Raw genomic sequence first — 17,493 nt, 5'->3', positions numbered from 1 at the left:
ATTCACTGTGTTATCTAAATTGTGCTAATCAGTAATTTGAAGTTACTTTAAAATATTTTAAAACTTAATTGCCAATACCTTTGAAGTAACTGAAGTGCATGCTGTGAAGACAAAATTCTCCCAAAACAGGAACGCATAAATGTCTGTATCTGTATCTGAAGAATATATAATTTAGTATAGTTTTTCTATCCATGTAAGAGTATTTTGACATCTGATAATTTCTTAGCATAGTAGTAGTATTTGAAACTGTTACTGCTTAAAGCACCAAATAAAGCAGCCTTCACCAGCCTATGCTTAATATAATCAATAGTTAGTGTAATCTCTTAAAAGTAATCTCTTAAAATGGCAATTTTAGCAAAGAATCAAATCATGTGTTGAAACAGTTGCAACTTTGTTCTCCCCAAAAATCTAACCATGTGTCTCCAGGCTAGTAAACCACATCCATGTAGATCATTCTCTCAGGTTTCATAATTTTTGTAATTTGGGCTGCAGAGTGACTAATCTTCAGTGAGGACTGTATAATATATTTTACACCTTCCTTTGGAATGAGGACAAAGAATGGAAAAAGCCTCCCTCCAGACAAACACAAACTCTATGCTCTTTGGAAGACAAATGTTGTAACCTATTCACAGTCCAAAGTCTCACTGACATTCAGGGAGATACTGAGGAAGTAGTGATGAGATTCTTCACCAAGTAAGTTAGAGGTAGCAATACTTCACTTACCTCTAAACCTTCAGTTTTTGCCATGAAGTTCACAAAATCCACATCAAATTCTGTTTTTCGTGGATCGAGGATGTCATATTGTTTCTTTTGAACGCTTTGGTAGATATTTTTGAATTTTACTGCCAAATTATCTATCCCTTCGATAGTAGACAGATTCAGAGCACAAAAAGTTTGTACTACAGTTATCATCTCTGTAATCTGAAATATAAATATCATATTCATGCTCATAACAAATTATTTGCTACATCCTCTGTAAACTACAACCTGAGTAAAATAAAATAAATAGACACTTCTCTAACTACAGCATTCAGAAATGTGTTGCTTCTGAGCTTCTGAGTCAAGTAACTTCACCAGAGCATCATTAATTCCATTTTTAATATTCATTCTCACCACAACCCAATACAAAGTAAAATCATCTTTGTCTTTCTTGGTCCTAAAGGGTTTCTTTTTTATATTTGACTGTTAGATTCAATAGGGAAATATGGAAAAAGAGTTAATACCTGACATACGCATAATGATAATAGAAAGATTTCACAGGATAACAATACCCAACCATACAAATTAGTATATATACTGCATGATAAGGAAAAACAAAGACTCACAGAATTCCTACCCTGTGATGACTGCCCCATTATCCTCTTATCCCTTATCTGACCTTATTCTGCACCTAGGAGCACCTATTATCTTTTCCACAAAAGCTCTATAAATGCTAGTTTAAACTCCTTTCATCAGGTTAGCAAACTAAATGTTAAGTCCACATCAAGCAGCAGAATCATCTGAAGAACTGCTTATGGCAGTACCAGTTTTAATGCCTTAAGATATCATTCATAGAGGCAAAGATGTGTTTTTTTCACATAATTTTAAACCTCCTAAAATGATGCAAGTCTAGATCAATCAGGTTGTTTCTCTCCACACTAAGAGAGATAAATTGCCAAATTCAGAAGGACATTATGAGGTAATTGCCTGAAGTATTGGAATTACTTACTCTGTGGAAGTGCCTAATTTCTCTCCATAAAGAGTTACAAACTCCTTCACAGGATGATTAAAAGCAGGTATGTTGACAAGTGTCCACCTTGTAAACCGTTCTTTGGAGAAGCCCTTCTTCTCTACTAATAATAACAGCACACAGTATACTCACTTTTTCTAATCTCCTACAAAAAGCTTCAGATTTTCCAAAAATGTACATTTCTGATACTTCAAATGTCTTTTCTCCTAGAGTTTCCAAGATCTCTTGCTTTGTTTCACGAAAGCATTTCTGATATTCTTTCAATAGAAACATGCAGTCCTAAAAAGTGAAGGAATAAATAACCATACTCATTATGCTATGCTTATGGGTGAGAGACTGGAGAACTCAAACCTACTGTTATTCCAAAGTGGTTAATTATCACTGAATCTAGTTTCAGTCAACAGGCAGTAATGACTCACATACAGTGGTTTTCTTTCAGTATGTGTAGCAAACATTTGCAACATATGAACATATGACACCACACTACAGTGAAAGACACAACACTGGGAAAAGAGTCACCAAAAAAGAACAGGAAAAATTTAGCTCTTGTTAAAGCAGGGTGGTTTAGAGGCCAGTGAAGAGCAGGTGATGACTCCTGCTCCAAAGGAGACACTTAATATTCAAGAAAAGCCTCTATCTTATTTAAGAATGGCCATCCAGATAAGGATGGAATTTGGCGTAACAGGGTAGTCTGTTTGGAACTCTCAGGGGACTTAAAGGAAATTGGTTATACAAATTAATGTATGTTGCCAAGTCTGAGTTAAAGTGAGACTGAAGAATAATCCATCTTTCTCAGTCCATTATTTACTTAAAATACTAAGACCTTATCAGATGTAAAAAATAATGACTGGTGCATAATATAAGGTATATAATCACTGGAATACAAAATCTTCTGTCAGTTCTTGGAAATCAGAAAGCAGATTTTATCACAATATACTGGCAGTCACCAGACTGAATATATATTTATATGTAACAATAGGCTATGAATTACAGGAAATGAAAAAAGGTCCTCATTGAAAGGAATGTTCAGATCTTCAAGACTAGATAGATACTGGAATGAAGACTGATCACCATGATTACAAACTGGGTTTATATTTCTCTCATGGAATACTGAGGGCTTGCCAGCTGTAGAACAGTCACAAGATGACCTCAGTGAAACAGATGAATTATAAGAATCATATCATCCTGTCAGGTCAGGAGAGATACATTCAATACATTTTCTTCTGTACCTCCGGACCTAATTTTTAAAGGGCTATGAAATCCTTTGTCTTTCTAGGTAAGACAGGAAGTCAGTAGTTGAGGTCTGATAAAGGAGAAGGTGGAAATGAAGTCAGCATTGGCAACCAGTAACCCCACAGCTGGTTATATTTTGCCACAGCATATTGCATGTGCTTAATTTGTTCTTAATATGTCTCCATCAGCTGAAGAAGAGGAAGACTCTCTTAGCACTGAATTTTCACTGTGTGCCAAGGAAATCTGGTATTGGAAGGAGCTACTGTAACAAAGTGGAGGTCTATTCAAATACCAGGTTCCCCATGGTAGAGGAACATGGTACCACATCAGATACCCTCAAGAGAGAAGAATGTGGATTTTGCAAGATGACAAAAATTCCTTGGTCACACATATGGTGAAGATGGCAATTCCAAGGTCAGTGACGGACCACCCTGATATAGATGAAGCCACTCTCATTTCAACAAATGCCAGTGGGCTAAGAAATGGGAAAACACACAATGCATCATGAAATAAAACAGTAAAGAGGTGTGACGTACTTGATACATATTGAGATGGACTTTCTTCTGCATATCAATAGGTAATCAATGGATTTGATAGATAAATAATAAAAGACAAACCTTAATTTTTCCAATGACTGCTGATGTCTCCTGCTCCCAGACACAATACAAGCCACCATCTGTAATATATGCTCTACATGTCGTGACCATTTGATTTGTAACCTAGCACAGACAAATGAAAACAAATAGCTCTCAAGCTTATAAGGAAATTTGCCTGTTTTGCAAAAATCTCACAAAATTCTCATATGCATGTGTTACTACTATCAGAGTTCAGATAAATTTCACCCATGGGAATAATAGCAACTACATAATGTATGTAATACACATGACAAGCACCCTATAAAAAGTTTTAAAACACTCCCAGAACTGTGTTTAAGTCCCAAGAACTATTTGTAAGTACTATAAATCCAACAATACACATGCATAAACACTGAATGTCACCAACCATAACTCAAGAACAAATAGGTGTTATTTAACTCTAACTATTCTACACCTACGTTGTAATCTTTACACTTTGTAGTGTGTGCATCCTTATTTAAAAGCAGCCATTAAAGAATTTTCTATCCTAGCAGTATGTCTTTCCATTGGTGTCCCATGGCTATGAAAAGGAGAGAACGTTTTCTACTACTCAACCACAAAAATCCAAAGTTTGTAATGATAGAAAGAGAGAGAGGAGTACAGGAGCGAATGCAGATATAGAAAACACATCTCAGAGAACAGCTACAGGTGATAACCTTTTTCACCTATTAAATAACGTGAATAATTCAAAACAGTTCTCCTGACACATGGGAGTACTGTAAGCAGGTCTTAAGAATCCCTAACTGAATAAAGACTGAAAACTGCCATGCCAAAGGCAGCCTCACACTAATACAATGACTGGAGAAGTTGTAGATAGGACCTCTGGTATCATCTCTGATGATCTTTCAGTGTAAGCAAACAGTAGGGGGCATCTTAAGCCCCTAGATTAAAATAGAACTTTTTCCTTGATATTTCTTAGGAAAACTTCATGTAAACAATTTGTTATTAGCCTCTGTAGTGAAATGCTCAATCCCTTAAACCATTAAACAACAGGTACTAGCAGGTGTCAATACACAAATATATAAAAAACAATTACATATCAGGCAATATAAACATTGCTGCATAATCCATACCTAACATTTGAGGTATGGAAAACAGCCCCAGCCATGGATAAATAAAGCCTAAAAACAACACATATTTCTTAATATCCTACTTCAAATTGAACTGTAACAAAAAAAACTTTACAGTAAAACCTGGGGTGACCACAAAAAAAAAAAAAGTGGTGCAATAAGAGTCTACTATGAATTTCCCCTATATGCTTACTGGAGGTGTGTGTTTTAGTTAAGAAGGATTTCTTTGTTCTAAAACCATTACACAAACCATCTTTTCCACAAAAGATACTGGTATAATTACCTAGCTGGTCTTCACTTTCTGTTTAAGGTGGCAAAGTTTATGACCCGAGATTCAATTAACTTTTCAAGTATGATTTGCATCTGAAAACAGGAATTTTTTGTCTTTCGTACCTTTTGGAGGAATAACCTACTCAGATTTGGTGGCTGTCTGCTTAATTAGGTCTTCAAGGCTGATAATAACAGAATTCACTGTGGATTCAGTGATTTAGGAAACAACTGAACAGATCAATTCAGATCAGGAGATTAACCAAGAAGATAAGGAAAAAATTAATTTTGTTGAAACATGAATAACAAAGTTCGTTCCAGAAGACAAGTTTCTAATTCAAGGTCAATCTTCTCCTGATCACATTATTTATTACCATTTTTTAACAAATGTCCTCTTGATTTAAACAAAAAGCAGGGTTTTTTTTTCCTGAAAAATCATGTAGTTTTTATAATTCATAGTATACTTAACATATTTACCTTTATAAACAATGATGTCATTCTCTCAGAGGTATTGTAGTATCCTGAAACACTGTGAATCATTCGTATAGCATTTATTAAGTTTGGTATTCCATGTGTCATTGATACCTTAAAGCAGAGTTGTGAAAAAAATTTTACTTTCTATTCTTAGCAACTATATTTCTATTCTATTGACAACTTCTAAATTGTATTTTTCCCTGAATCACATGAAACTATCTTCAAAATGCCATGACATCTTACCAGAAGGTTTCTTGTTAAAACAAAAACAAACAAACAAACAAAAAACAAACCCACCCAAAAAACCCCAAACCAAAACAAGCTAATAATGCTCAACAAATTTTTAAACCTCAATTAATAAAAACAATAAAACACTCTTAGATGATTTGGTGAGAAATCAGATTAAAGATATTATTACAAATATTTTAAATATGCTATTTTGATGATCAACATTTGAATCAAAAAGTAAAGGTTGTATTTTTTGGAATTAAAGGAGTATTCTTTTGGCAGCTGACAGTGGTTGTCTGATTGATGCTTTTGTTTTCCTCCAATTACAGCTGTTAAATATACTCCATGCAATTACATTGTGATAACAATCATTACATAAGATGTTTCATTCAGACATTTCACAAAACTCATTAAGTAATTGTCACAATGTTAATTTCATTAATGAGTGCCTAATTCATTCAATCATCATATGAAATATCTAAATCTTTCACACATTTCATGAAATCAGTGTTCATACCATTAAAATCAAGCTGTGGTATTACAAGCATGCTGTAATCCAATCACTTCCAAAGTATTTTGTGAAAAAAAGAAAAGTAAAAAAAATTATAATTTATTAACATTATCAGGGACTTAGAGTTGCAGTTCAGAATATCAAGAACAGCTAATTTTGACTGTTACCCCTCAATAGAGAAGCCAAGCTCCTGGAATTAACCTTGGGCTGCAAACTCAAAGTAAACACACTAATACTGTGGATAGACATAGCAGGCATTTGCATGTTTCAGAAGAGCATGAAAGAAAGTCTATATGGTATAAAAACAACCCTCGGTGTCCACATGTTGTTCATCACCACAGTAACCACCCCCAAAATGGAATCAGGAGATTCTGAGTCCACTGCCTTTCTTGTTTAATCCTTGAAAAAAAGAAAAAACTTTAAAAAAAGAAAAAATTTTAAAAGAAAACCCTGAATATTGAACTGTAGATTTTTCTCTGATTCAAAGCCCCGAGTTAAATGCTCAGTCTAAATTTTCATATAGTAACCCACTTCAGCTACAAATGTGGGTTACGTGTGGTATTACACACACTAAATGCACTTATGCATACTTACATACACTAAATACACTTATGCACACACTAAATATCATATTAAATCTGCGTGTACTCCATTCCTGATCCACTAATGTTAAAAATACATCTCAATACCAGATATTAGATTCAATTCAACCCAGAATTTAGTTCTTTTTAAAACAGGATATATTTATCTTGGATGTCAATATTTTTAAGTTGAATACCACAGAAAATCCTACCTAAACTATCTTTATCTCTGGAACAATGTTCCAAGAGATGAAAAAGAAACTGAAATGTATCCAAATTGCTCCACATTAAACAAAGAATTATAGTTAACTATCCTGTACTAGTAAAATTTTTAACTCTTTAATGGATTTCCACCCACAAATGTCTGTCTTGAAGATAAAAGGAATTTTATCTTAACTCCTATGAAGCAGCTCGTCATTATGGACTGGTACCTGGCACCCTCTAGTGATACTTGGAAGAGCTGAAAATAAACAGCTGCTCAGTGATGCCGTTTATCATACATCTCTTCTACTATTCCATGCAGTGTCAGCTCTATGTCATGTATTATCACAGTCTTTTTGCTTCCTCTCAGTTAAAACTTTGAAGTAGGATCCTAAGCTGCCAGAAATTCAAAGGAAATGCAACACTTCCTGACAGAGGACAGGAGGCAGGTAGGACCAAGGAGGACTAACAAGCAATTTTTCCCAGCGAATTTCTTCCTTCCATCCTATTCTGCAACAATAATTAGAAACATATACCTGCTATAATAATTAATAGTTAATAAACCTAATTACTGATACCTTGAACTAGGGCTGACTAGTGTACAGGAACAACCAATTATTTAAATTCTGCTTAGCTGATACTTCTGCAAAGAGAAGCAGCTAATGCTGCTTTTAATATCAAAACATTATTTTACCCATTTAGGACCTCAGTAGCTTTCATTATTCTCTATATAACTGAAATTTTGGTTACAGCTGTGTGATTATTCATTGACACATATGGAATTCTCAATGAAAGACATTTTGAGATTCTTGTACTATAAAATACATACCTGTTTTAGTTCATTTAAAAAATAATATTGGCATCAGGACCGACTTACTAGGCAATCATATGCACCTATGTTTAGTGATAAGATATATATTTTAAAATAATTTTCGTATGTAATATATAATAAACTAATGCTTTAAGATTTAGCTTGACAGGCATTTAGAAAAAAATCAGAAACATTAGAAAAATAGAACAGTAAATTAGAAAAATTTATTTTAAGCAAACACAAAGAAGATTTCTTTTGCTCTGGGCATTCTACATAAATACCTAAACTATGCTTAAAGAATGATGAAAGGCATACTTACGATATCATAGTTATAGAGTGGCTGACAAACTTTTTCAAGTGTGCATAAGTATTTCACATTATCTTTCGATTCATTTGCTGCATCTGTGATTCTGGCATCTAACTCTTGCCACATCTGGAGAGAGAACAGTACCATAAAAAAAACCTTCATACATAGTGAACTGTATCTTTAACTTCCACTGATTTGTCAGAAGAAAACCATGGTAAAATAATTTCTAAAAGACATTGTCAAAGCAGGCAATAAAAGTTATTGTCATTTATGGTAATTTTTGTCTGTATCTCTAAAAATGTCTTATTTTTTCTCACACCAGCACCATACCTAAATTTTCCTCTCCTAATTCTCCTCAGGAACTCTCTCTTAGATGCAATGACACAAAATAAATATCCCAAGCTTTGTCTACTATAGCAAAAAGCAACATTAAAAGAAAAAAATAATTACCCTTAGTAGTTTTGAGTGTCCAACATTCAGAACATTAATGACAGCTTTGCAGTTTGGTCCTTTGATCTGCTCAATAATAAAATTAAATTTAGCAGACATATATTTCCAGTGCTCTAGTTCAGTCAGTGGACCCGAATCATCAGCTTCTTTCCTCATCTGCTTACTCTCAATCAGAACCTGCAACCAATTTGAAGACAAAAAAAAAAAAAAAGAAGAAAAAAACCCACCACCCAAATGTCTACTGTAGAGAATAGGCAAATCATTATAAAGAGAAGAAACACTCTGAGGGTACTAACTTAAAAAGGAACAAGCTTGCAGCTACTGACACATGAAAATGGTTCTGATTTGGAAAAGCATCCTAAGTCTGAATTGCACTTAATCATATTCTTAAACTGAAATGAAGGCAGCTAATATATATGTTCAACTGCTGTCACACTGGATGAATTTCAAGATAAATTTATAGTTTTTCTTAATCAGAATCTATGGATTGAAATGCACCAATTGTAACTTCATTTGTAAAAAAACTTGAAGAACTATTTTAATAAAAACATTAAATATCAAAGTCATAAATGCACTCATTTTTATGTGGATAAATGCACAGTCAGCTCCTTTTACATGTCTTTTACATTTTTATTCTCATGACCTAAACCCACTAAACATAGCATGCCCTTACAAGTAGAACATGTCCCAGTCTACACAAATTCTCTATTTTGACAGAGTTCAGTGCTTTATCACAGAAGTCGCAGACACTAATTTCTTGGATAACTGAGACCTTACTGTGTAAGATTTACACAGGATCAAAAATGCCCTACTGGGCCTGGTCAAAGATCTTTTTAAGAGTAGTATCTCATACCACAACTGGCAGCAGAAACTTAATAGGTATACCTAACTGTATATATGGAGTCCTTGCCAGTGTTATTACTCCTGCATCCTTCTGTCCTCTCCCCTTCTTACTATTTGTGCATTAGCTGTTTAGAAACTCTTATTCTTGCTAGACTGTAAGTTTCTAGGGATAAAAACTAGCAACTTTATTTCACTTGTGCATAGAAGTGAAGCACTTGGCCTTACTCAGGTGGTGATAAAGCTGAAGCCTTCAATTAACTTTAGGCAAGTCTCATAGAACCATAGAATGGTTTGAGTTGGAAGGGACCTCAAAGATCATTTAGTTCCAACCCCCCTGCCATGGGCAGGGACACCAGACCAGGTTGCCCAAAGCCCCATCCAACCTGGCCTTGAACACTTCCAGGGATGGGGCATCCACAACTTCTCTGGGCAACCTGTTCCAGTACCTCATCACTCTCACAGTGAAGAGTTTCTTCCTAATATCTAAATCTACCCTCCTTCAGCTTAAGGCCATTACCCCTTGTCCTATCGCTGCATGCCCTTGTAAACAGTCCCTCTCCAGCTTTCCTGTAAGCCCCCGTTAAGTACTGGAAGGCTGCTAGAAGGTCTCCCCAGAGCCTTCTCTTCTCCAGGCTGAGCACCACCAACTCTCTCCATATTCATGCTGAATTGATGTTAAATTGTCGTTAAAACAACAACTTACCCGTTCGATTTGTCTATACCATATCATAAGTACTTCCTCTAGCTGGTGAACCATGTCAGGATTATTAGCTGCTGCAGATACTTTCTCAAAGGACTGGAGTTTGGAAAAATTAATGTAATCTATTTTTTTCAACTCGACAGTTCCTTCTATACTCATTATAGCCCCTGCAAAAAGAAAAAAAAAAAGCAATTACAATACAGCACCGATTAAGACTCTAATTGTTGTTTCAATATAATAGCCATTTTACTGCACTCACATAAATCACAAAATTCTTATTTTAAATCCACTGTTCCTCCTTAAAAGTAACATATCATTAGAGAATTTTCTTAAGTAAATAAGCTACCCATGTATTTATTATGCAAGTAATTGATAATTTTATTTTTCCTTGCAGAACGGGAAAAGTTCCTTGCCTATGTGCTACTGCCTTTAAACAGAAATTCTTAAGCAGAATTCCTCTACTTTGATTGTTTCCTAAATGCAATGCTTACCTTCTAAAAAGGAAAGGTATCTGTTGATTGTTTCCACAAAATTCTGTTTGTCTTTTGTATCTTGTTTGGTCTGACTTAAAGCACCCCACTTATTTGTTGAGAGGATAGCAGGAAGAAAAATCTTTTCTATCATATTCCTAACACCACGTAAGAGTCCTTCAGTAGCATCCAAAACACCAAAGAATATATCCTGCATTGTAACAGAATGATTGTTAGTAATGCAGTAGCTTAAACTGGAAACAGTATTATAAAAATAGTGTGGGGTTGTTTTTTTTTTAATAAAGGCACTCCAATTTGCCAATGAAAACTTTAATTTAAGGAGATAAAATCTTTACAAAATATTGATACCTACAATGTGACCATAAGATACTGTTCTGAATAAAAGAGGGGAGTCTATAATGATTTAACAGTTTTAAAAGGCTGCCAGGTTATATTTCTGTAATTTCACTTATCTCCCTATCACACAGAAAGTTTGGAAGTTTTTAAATAGTACATAACAATTACAAATATTCTAAATGTCTCCATCTACAATTAGGTACTAAGTAGTGAAATGCACATAGCAAAAATGCTCTGAATGTCCATATCTGAAATTATGTTAGAAGCAATTATCTGACGGAATGTATATTACTTTGGATCAGATGAAATTTTTGTCTACTCTCCAAGACAAAACTTTACAAGTTCTCACCATTTTTAATATTACAATATATCAAGTGTCCTTCTAATCAGCAAATATTAACATAATTCATGTAACAAATTTCCTTTTCTCATCACTTCGGTAAGGAATTTGATGGAAAATTAATTTTTATGACCTACATTGAGACTCTTAATAAAGACAGATCTTGTATCTTATCTCTAACAGTGCTTTTCCCCCTTCGCCTTCTCAACTCTCACAAGGAATAAAACATTTTAAATATATAATTTATATAAATTAATAATGGATTTTCTGTCTGGAGAATTTGAAGTCATATTAATTGGAAGATACATATACAGGAGTGATTCTTATCAATTTACTGCCCCTTGAGCACTGCTCAAGTATTAAGATGTGTAGCTATAAATGAGAATGAAGCCCGCATTTATCTAATTTGTCTTATATAGTTGTAAAGCAGAAAAACTCATGCTACATAATTTACATCGGATAAATGTGTATTTCACACATTCAAAGACACATGAAAGAGAAAGATACAAGTAAACTTCTCCTCTCCTGGTATTTGCAAGAAAGTCTTTTCAGTGAGTCCATCCAGTTTAGAGATTTCAGTCACACCTAAAATGTACTTAGTGCCCTTAACCTCTTCAAAAACAGTAAGGAGAATGAGAAATTAATCTAAATACTGACTTCTTTCACAAGAGTCCTGTAAGACACTGAATTCACAAGATATCCTGAGTATGTGCTCAAGTAATACAGTTATTCATTGCCTACCCAAAAAGGACAGCAAAGAGCATGATACAGCTTAACATGCAAAAAATGCAGTTACCAGTAACTTATGTGACAATAATGAAACAAATAATGAAACAAAAATAGCTACTTTAAAAGTTTTTAGATTTTAAATTCTATGAGAAGATACCTCATGTATAGTTTTTGCACTTATAGAGCTGTTATTCTTACAACGAAGAAAAAATACGCATAGTCCTACAAATTTGTCCGGTGTATTGTCCACATACAATCGCATTATTTTACTTCCTTTTACAACTCCTGGAATTGTCCGACCACATTCTGAAAAGAATTTCATAGGTGTCACTATTTTCTAAAATAACAGAATTCATGGCTGTAATTAACCACACAATTAAAAATCTACACCAAACCCATATGTCTTACAAAGCAATTTTGGCTCATTGTACTACACTGAAAAGGGAATTTGCTCATGCCCATCATTCTAGGTTAATTTGCTGGTGACTGAGGTACTTTGCTTATTCACATTCACCCTGTCAAACAGGTCTCACGCCTAATTGAGAAAATTAAGAATATGAGATACCCACAGGCCCTCTATGGATATAATCCCATGCAATTTGATCATTTCTTATAAATATGTAATGGAACAGCAAGTTCAGTGCTTAGAGAAACATTAGGATTTTAGACATTAAATTCTAATTCTCTAATGAGCATGTGAAAACTTTAAAAATTCAAATATTTATAATAAATGAAAATTCAGACAGGTTTCATAAAAGTACTTTCTAATGAACTGGAGGCATAACTCCTGTAAGAAAAAGTTGCAACCACTTTAAGATTTCAGACAAACTTATCTTTTTATAGCCTTCCTTCCCAGAATGGCTGAAATTCACTGAAGTTTTTCGAAACAATTTGACTTAAAGCAAGCATTTAAAATATGAATTCTCAGTCCTTATAGCAAAGGACTGCAAAATTATGAACAAGTAAAACCAGATTTTATTCAGGGAAGCATTAAACAACGTTAACAGTAGAAGGCACAATTGCATCTGCCTGTATTAATATTGCTAAAAATTTACCTATTTCTGGTGCTTCTCCTTCTTGATAGAAAATTTTCAATGTTTTACTTCCTCCCTTGGCAAAAAAAGAATCAAAGGCTTCCAACTGTCAAATCAAAAAGTAAATACTTGTTATTCAAAATATTTTTATGTGCTTTAAAACATGCAAAAATAATTTGACCGTGCCACTGTTTAAAGTTTTGGTGGCATGCAATGTTTATCCTCAAATATCACAAGGAGTTACAAAACACCACAGATATATCAACTATTGCCTTCAAGTACTGAACCAGCACACAGGTGGCTTAGCTCCCGATACCTGTGTATCAAACATTTATGGTCTTGTCCAGTAACGCAGAGATACTAGAGGATGTTCTGTCACTCACAGAGATCTGTAAGTCTAAAGTATCAACTGGAAGTAATTGGTCATAAAAGACTTAGAAACATACATGGCAGATTCGCATGACTTGGCACACCCTGTTATTGCTGCTATACCTGTAAATGTAAAAGATTAATTTGTAAAAGAGAAGTAACATGAGGATTTTATTCTGGAGACATGAATTGCCCACGTTGGCTCCATAACCTTTTCATGACAACAAAGATTTTACTGACACATCTGAGGGAGACTATGCTGTGTCATAATTAGTTTGCTGTACCTGTCCATAAACTGGCCACCCTAAAACACTACAGGTCTCTAGATGGCCATTTTGATTTTGTCATGTTACACAAGGTGGTTTGGACAGTAAGGATTCAAAGCTTTGAAACAAACACTGCTTGTGTACGGATTATCATTCTGAAGAATTTGCCTGAAATAATAGCTAGGGTTTCCAAAATCTGAATTTTCAAACTGCTCTAGGCAATTTGTGTGTCCTGGTAAAAACAGGATATGTGATTTAGCAGGTAGTGAAAAAAGCTCTGAAAAGCACTAAAAGAAGGTTTGGAGGAGATCAGAAGGTATCGATCTGGTCAAAGTCCAGCTTCTTTCACAGTCTCTGTAGTTATCTGCAAGGATGACTAATTCAACAAGATGTGACTGGCTATTCAAACTGCCCAACTGAAGGGCTCAGCCTTGGTAGCGAGATCTCATTTCCTCCTATCAAACAAAAAAGTCAGAAATTTAGCTAGTAAGTATGTCTGGAGATGCATCACCTGTTCAAGCATAAAGCATACACCTTTAGATATGGTATATTTCTTATAAGCATGATTTTTTCTGCCATAATAAAAAAAATATAAAATCTGAACCAGAACAGTGACAGGAAAATGAGTGACACCCAGGTGGACAGAATTTAAACCCACTCTTCCAAGATGACAACTTTGTGTGAAAATAAAAGGAGTAAAAGCAAACCAGCTCTAGAAATGCATGCTGTGCTTTCACTTAGGTTAATAGGCACTTATGAATAACAGGGTTAAAACTGAAAAAAATACAGAAAAATCCCCCCCAACATAGTGAAAGTAGAGAAAAAAAAAATGTAAAGTACTGAAAGGGCAATGACAATAATCAGGAAAAGATTCACTACTACAAAAAGCACTCCAACTTGAGAGGAAGAGAAAGGTGGGCTTGTATGATTTTACACAGGAGGTAAGTCATGAGCCGTCCCTGTGGCTACAGCTTCTGCAAATAGCTTGTAGTTCAAGTCCACATGGTACAAACACTCACTGTGTGAATACACATACAGGCTAATCCTTTAAAGGGTAAAACTTAACTCATGGATGTCAAAACCATGATATTTATATGGGAATTTACTAACTGACAATTTGTTAAAGGAAAATGTTGACACAGCCCCAGCAGCCTAAACTGTTTATTCATAAACTAAGACTGAAAACTAGAAAATTTCCATCAATAAAAAGTTTTCTGATGGTCCTGGTGACAGCAAAAAAACCCCAAACCCAACTAACCAAACAAAAATGCCTTAAGAACCCAAAGATTCTCAAGTGTCCGAATTAATCCAACTCAGTGCAGAGCAGCAGTTTTTCATGACGTCAGGATGATCTAAAACTATATACCATCTAGAAACCGTGACAGAGGAAATGTTAGTTGATTAACAACATTTAAAACACCTCTATGTTGTGTAAGCATAAGAAAACACAGGACTGTTTAAGTACATTTTATGATATATAAATAACAGTAAACAAACAATAAACAACAAATTTGGATTGGGACTAAATTTGGCCTGTAAGTGAACAGCTGAAGCTCTAACAATTGATTTGTTTGCTCAAAGGAAACAATATCTGGCTGAGTTTTGAATGCTAAGTCAAATCTCTCTAACAGACAAAAATAACATCATGCAATCAGAGAAGGCAAGGGCCATATCTTTTCACATACAGCCATACTGAGTTTTGATTGCTGAAAGAACAGTTTAGCTAGCTGTTCCTGTTTGTTCAAGCACTTTGAAACAGTATTGTCCTGGTTTTCAGCTGGGATAGAGGTAATTTTCACAAGAAGCTGGGAGGGGACACAGCCCGGATAGCTGACCCAAACTAGCAAAAGTGATATTACATACCCTATGGTGTCATGTATGGGGGGAGCTGGCTGTGGAGAGGGGATCGCTGCTCAGGAAAGACAGGCTGGGCATCAGGTTCCAGGCAGTGAGCAAATTGCATTGTGTATCACCTGCTTTGTATATTCTTCTATTAGTATTGTTGTTATTTTCCTCTTCCTTTGCTGTCCTATTATACTGGACTTACTTTGACCCATGAGTTTTACCTTTTTCTGCCTATTCTCCTCCCCGTCCCATGGGATGGGGGGCCACGAGGAGGAGTGAGCGAGCGGCAGCATGGTGCTTAGCTGCCAGCTGGGGCTAAACCACAACTCTAAAGACACACAGAGAATGAGCTCTCAGAAGTTCCACAGGTTTGGGATCTACTCACTCTACAAGCCCACTTTATCCCATCTTTTAGACATTCAAAAATAAACAAAGCACTCAAACCTGGAAATTATTTAATGGGCCTCTCCAAATGTAATTACAAGTAATTAAATGGTGCAGGGTTAATCTTTGTTCTTATTACTAAATAACACTCTTAATTTTCAAAGCATTCCTATGAAGTTACACATATTTTTGCCACATCTTTGGCATTTCAGTGAGGACTTGCTTAACAAATAAAAACTATCATCTAGAAGATAATAATGTTGGGCTGATATGGATGAAACTTGTTGGAACTCGTGGATGTGACAAGAATCCCTTGGATCAAAATAAGAGCAGTAATTATATTTTCCTTGAGGTAAGAAAGATGAAAAAGCCACAATCAAAAACCTTGGGAATATTTGCAAGTCTGCCAAGAAACTAAGCTCAATGATTTACTCAGGTATCTTTTTAGATGAGTTGTGTGCCTTATTAATCACATTTTCTGGCAGAAACAATACAAATGATGGATAATACTTCATATCAAAGTGGCAATCTGCTACATATTTTGACTAATAATTGAACATACAGAACAGACTCACCGAAGGGGCATCCAAAATCATTTCTTCCACAGTTGTTAAGTCTAAACCTAGCTTGACACTGAGAACTTCAAATATGTATTTATACAAAGCATCAATTTTTGTTCTTCGATATTCTCTTGCTTCTTTGTATCGAGCCTAAAACATTAAACACATCTTTCAAACTAAAAATACACAAAGTGATCACAACAATGACCTGCTACTTAACTTGCAACTAATGCTGAAATCTACTGTCTAGTATTATAAGACTCCATAACTGCCTTACTCTTTAAAGATATCTAAATTTTCAGAGGTTAACAGAAGAACAAATTATTAAGAATTATTATAAAACATAAAGTCAACTCTGAGGATATGTCAAGGAAAACCAAACAATATACTACAGCTAGATTTTAAGATATTTGTGAGCCATATTAGCTGGTTATATTTTGCACAATCAATATTTCAATTTATTATATTAATACAGAAATGTCACAACATAAATTTAAAACTGAAATATCTGGAGTGGGTAAATATTTGCAGGACCTAAGCTAGGTACAGCTTTGCTTCAGCGTAAATTATTCAGTTAATATCTCCTGCTTCCTTCCTCTACTGCTTTAAAATAAAACCTTAAATACTGCAAACATTGAAAACAAAGACTCACTCACTTTCTACCAGGAATAATTTAATAAAAGAACTGAGTATAAACAAAAAGGAAAGAAAAAAAAAGAAAAAAAACCCCAAACCATTAACATAAACTGAATTTCATCACCTAAGAAAAGAACCAAAAATCTATTTCAAGACCTAAGGTTCAATACTAAACCTGTTTTTCTTTTAAAGCTTCTTGCAAGGACAGAACTCCACTAGTGCTCCGGCAAAACCTAGACAATTTTCGGCTTGCAGCAGAAAGAGACTCTCGTGAAGAGGAAAAGCTTGCGATTTGTCGAGTCTGACGAATAGATCTGACAACAACATCTTCTGGTGTAACAGCAGCAGGCACAGAACTCTCTGCAGTGAGATTAGGCCCAGCGCTATTTGTGGCAGCAAGACTGAGCCCAGCATCTTCTCCAGCGTTTGAACTTTCTGTATTATTTTTTTGTATCACCTCCAT

The 17,493-nt window shown here is 34.8% G+C and overlaps 1 protein-coding gene across 1 annotated transcript in view; it reads right to left on the bottom strand.

The window, feature by feature from the left end:
- The window catches only part of DNAH8 (dynein axonemal heavy chain 8), a 148,202-nt gene extending 130,709 nt beyond the window's left edge, over positions 1-17,493 (bottom strand). Inside the window, exons 1-13 of the mRNA XM_054820742.1 lie at positions 17,206-17,493; positions 16,410-16,544; positions 12,992-13,076; positions 12,094-12,242; positions 10,532-10,721; positions 10,044-10,207; positions 8,498-8,674; positions 8,060-8,173; positions 5,412-5,519; positions 3,580-3,681; positions 1,862-2,008; positions 724-921; positions 79-155 (exon numbers count right to left, since the gene is read on the bottom strand). Coding sequence (XP_054676717.1) covers positions 79-155; positions 724-921; positions 1,862-2,008; positions 3,580-3,681; positions 5,412-5,519; positions 8,060-8,173; positions 8,498-8,674; positions 10,044-10,207; positions 10,532-10,721; positions 12,094-12,242; positions 12,992-13,076; positions 16,410-16,544; positions 17,206-17,493 — 1,934 coding nt within the window. The remainder of the gene's footprint in view (positions 1-78; positions 156-723; positions 922-1,861; positions 2,009-3,579; positions 3,682-5,411; positions 5,520-8,059; positions 8,174-8,497; positions 8,675-10,043; positions 10,208-10,531; positions 10,722-12,093; positions 12,243-12,991; positions 13,077-16,409; positions 16,545-17,205) is intronic.

This window comes from Grus americana, chromosome 3 (assembly GCF_028858705.1).
Source record: "Grus americana isolate bGruAme1 chromosome 3, bGruAme1.mat, whole genome shotgun sequence".
Taxonomy (NCBI): domain Eukaryota; kingdom Metazoa; phylum Chordata; class Aves; order Gruiformes; family Gruidae; genus Grus; species Grus americana.
Note: the sequence above shows the minus strand (reverse complement) of the source record. Positions and strands in the feature narration are given on the sequence as shown.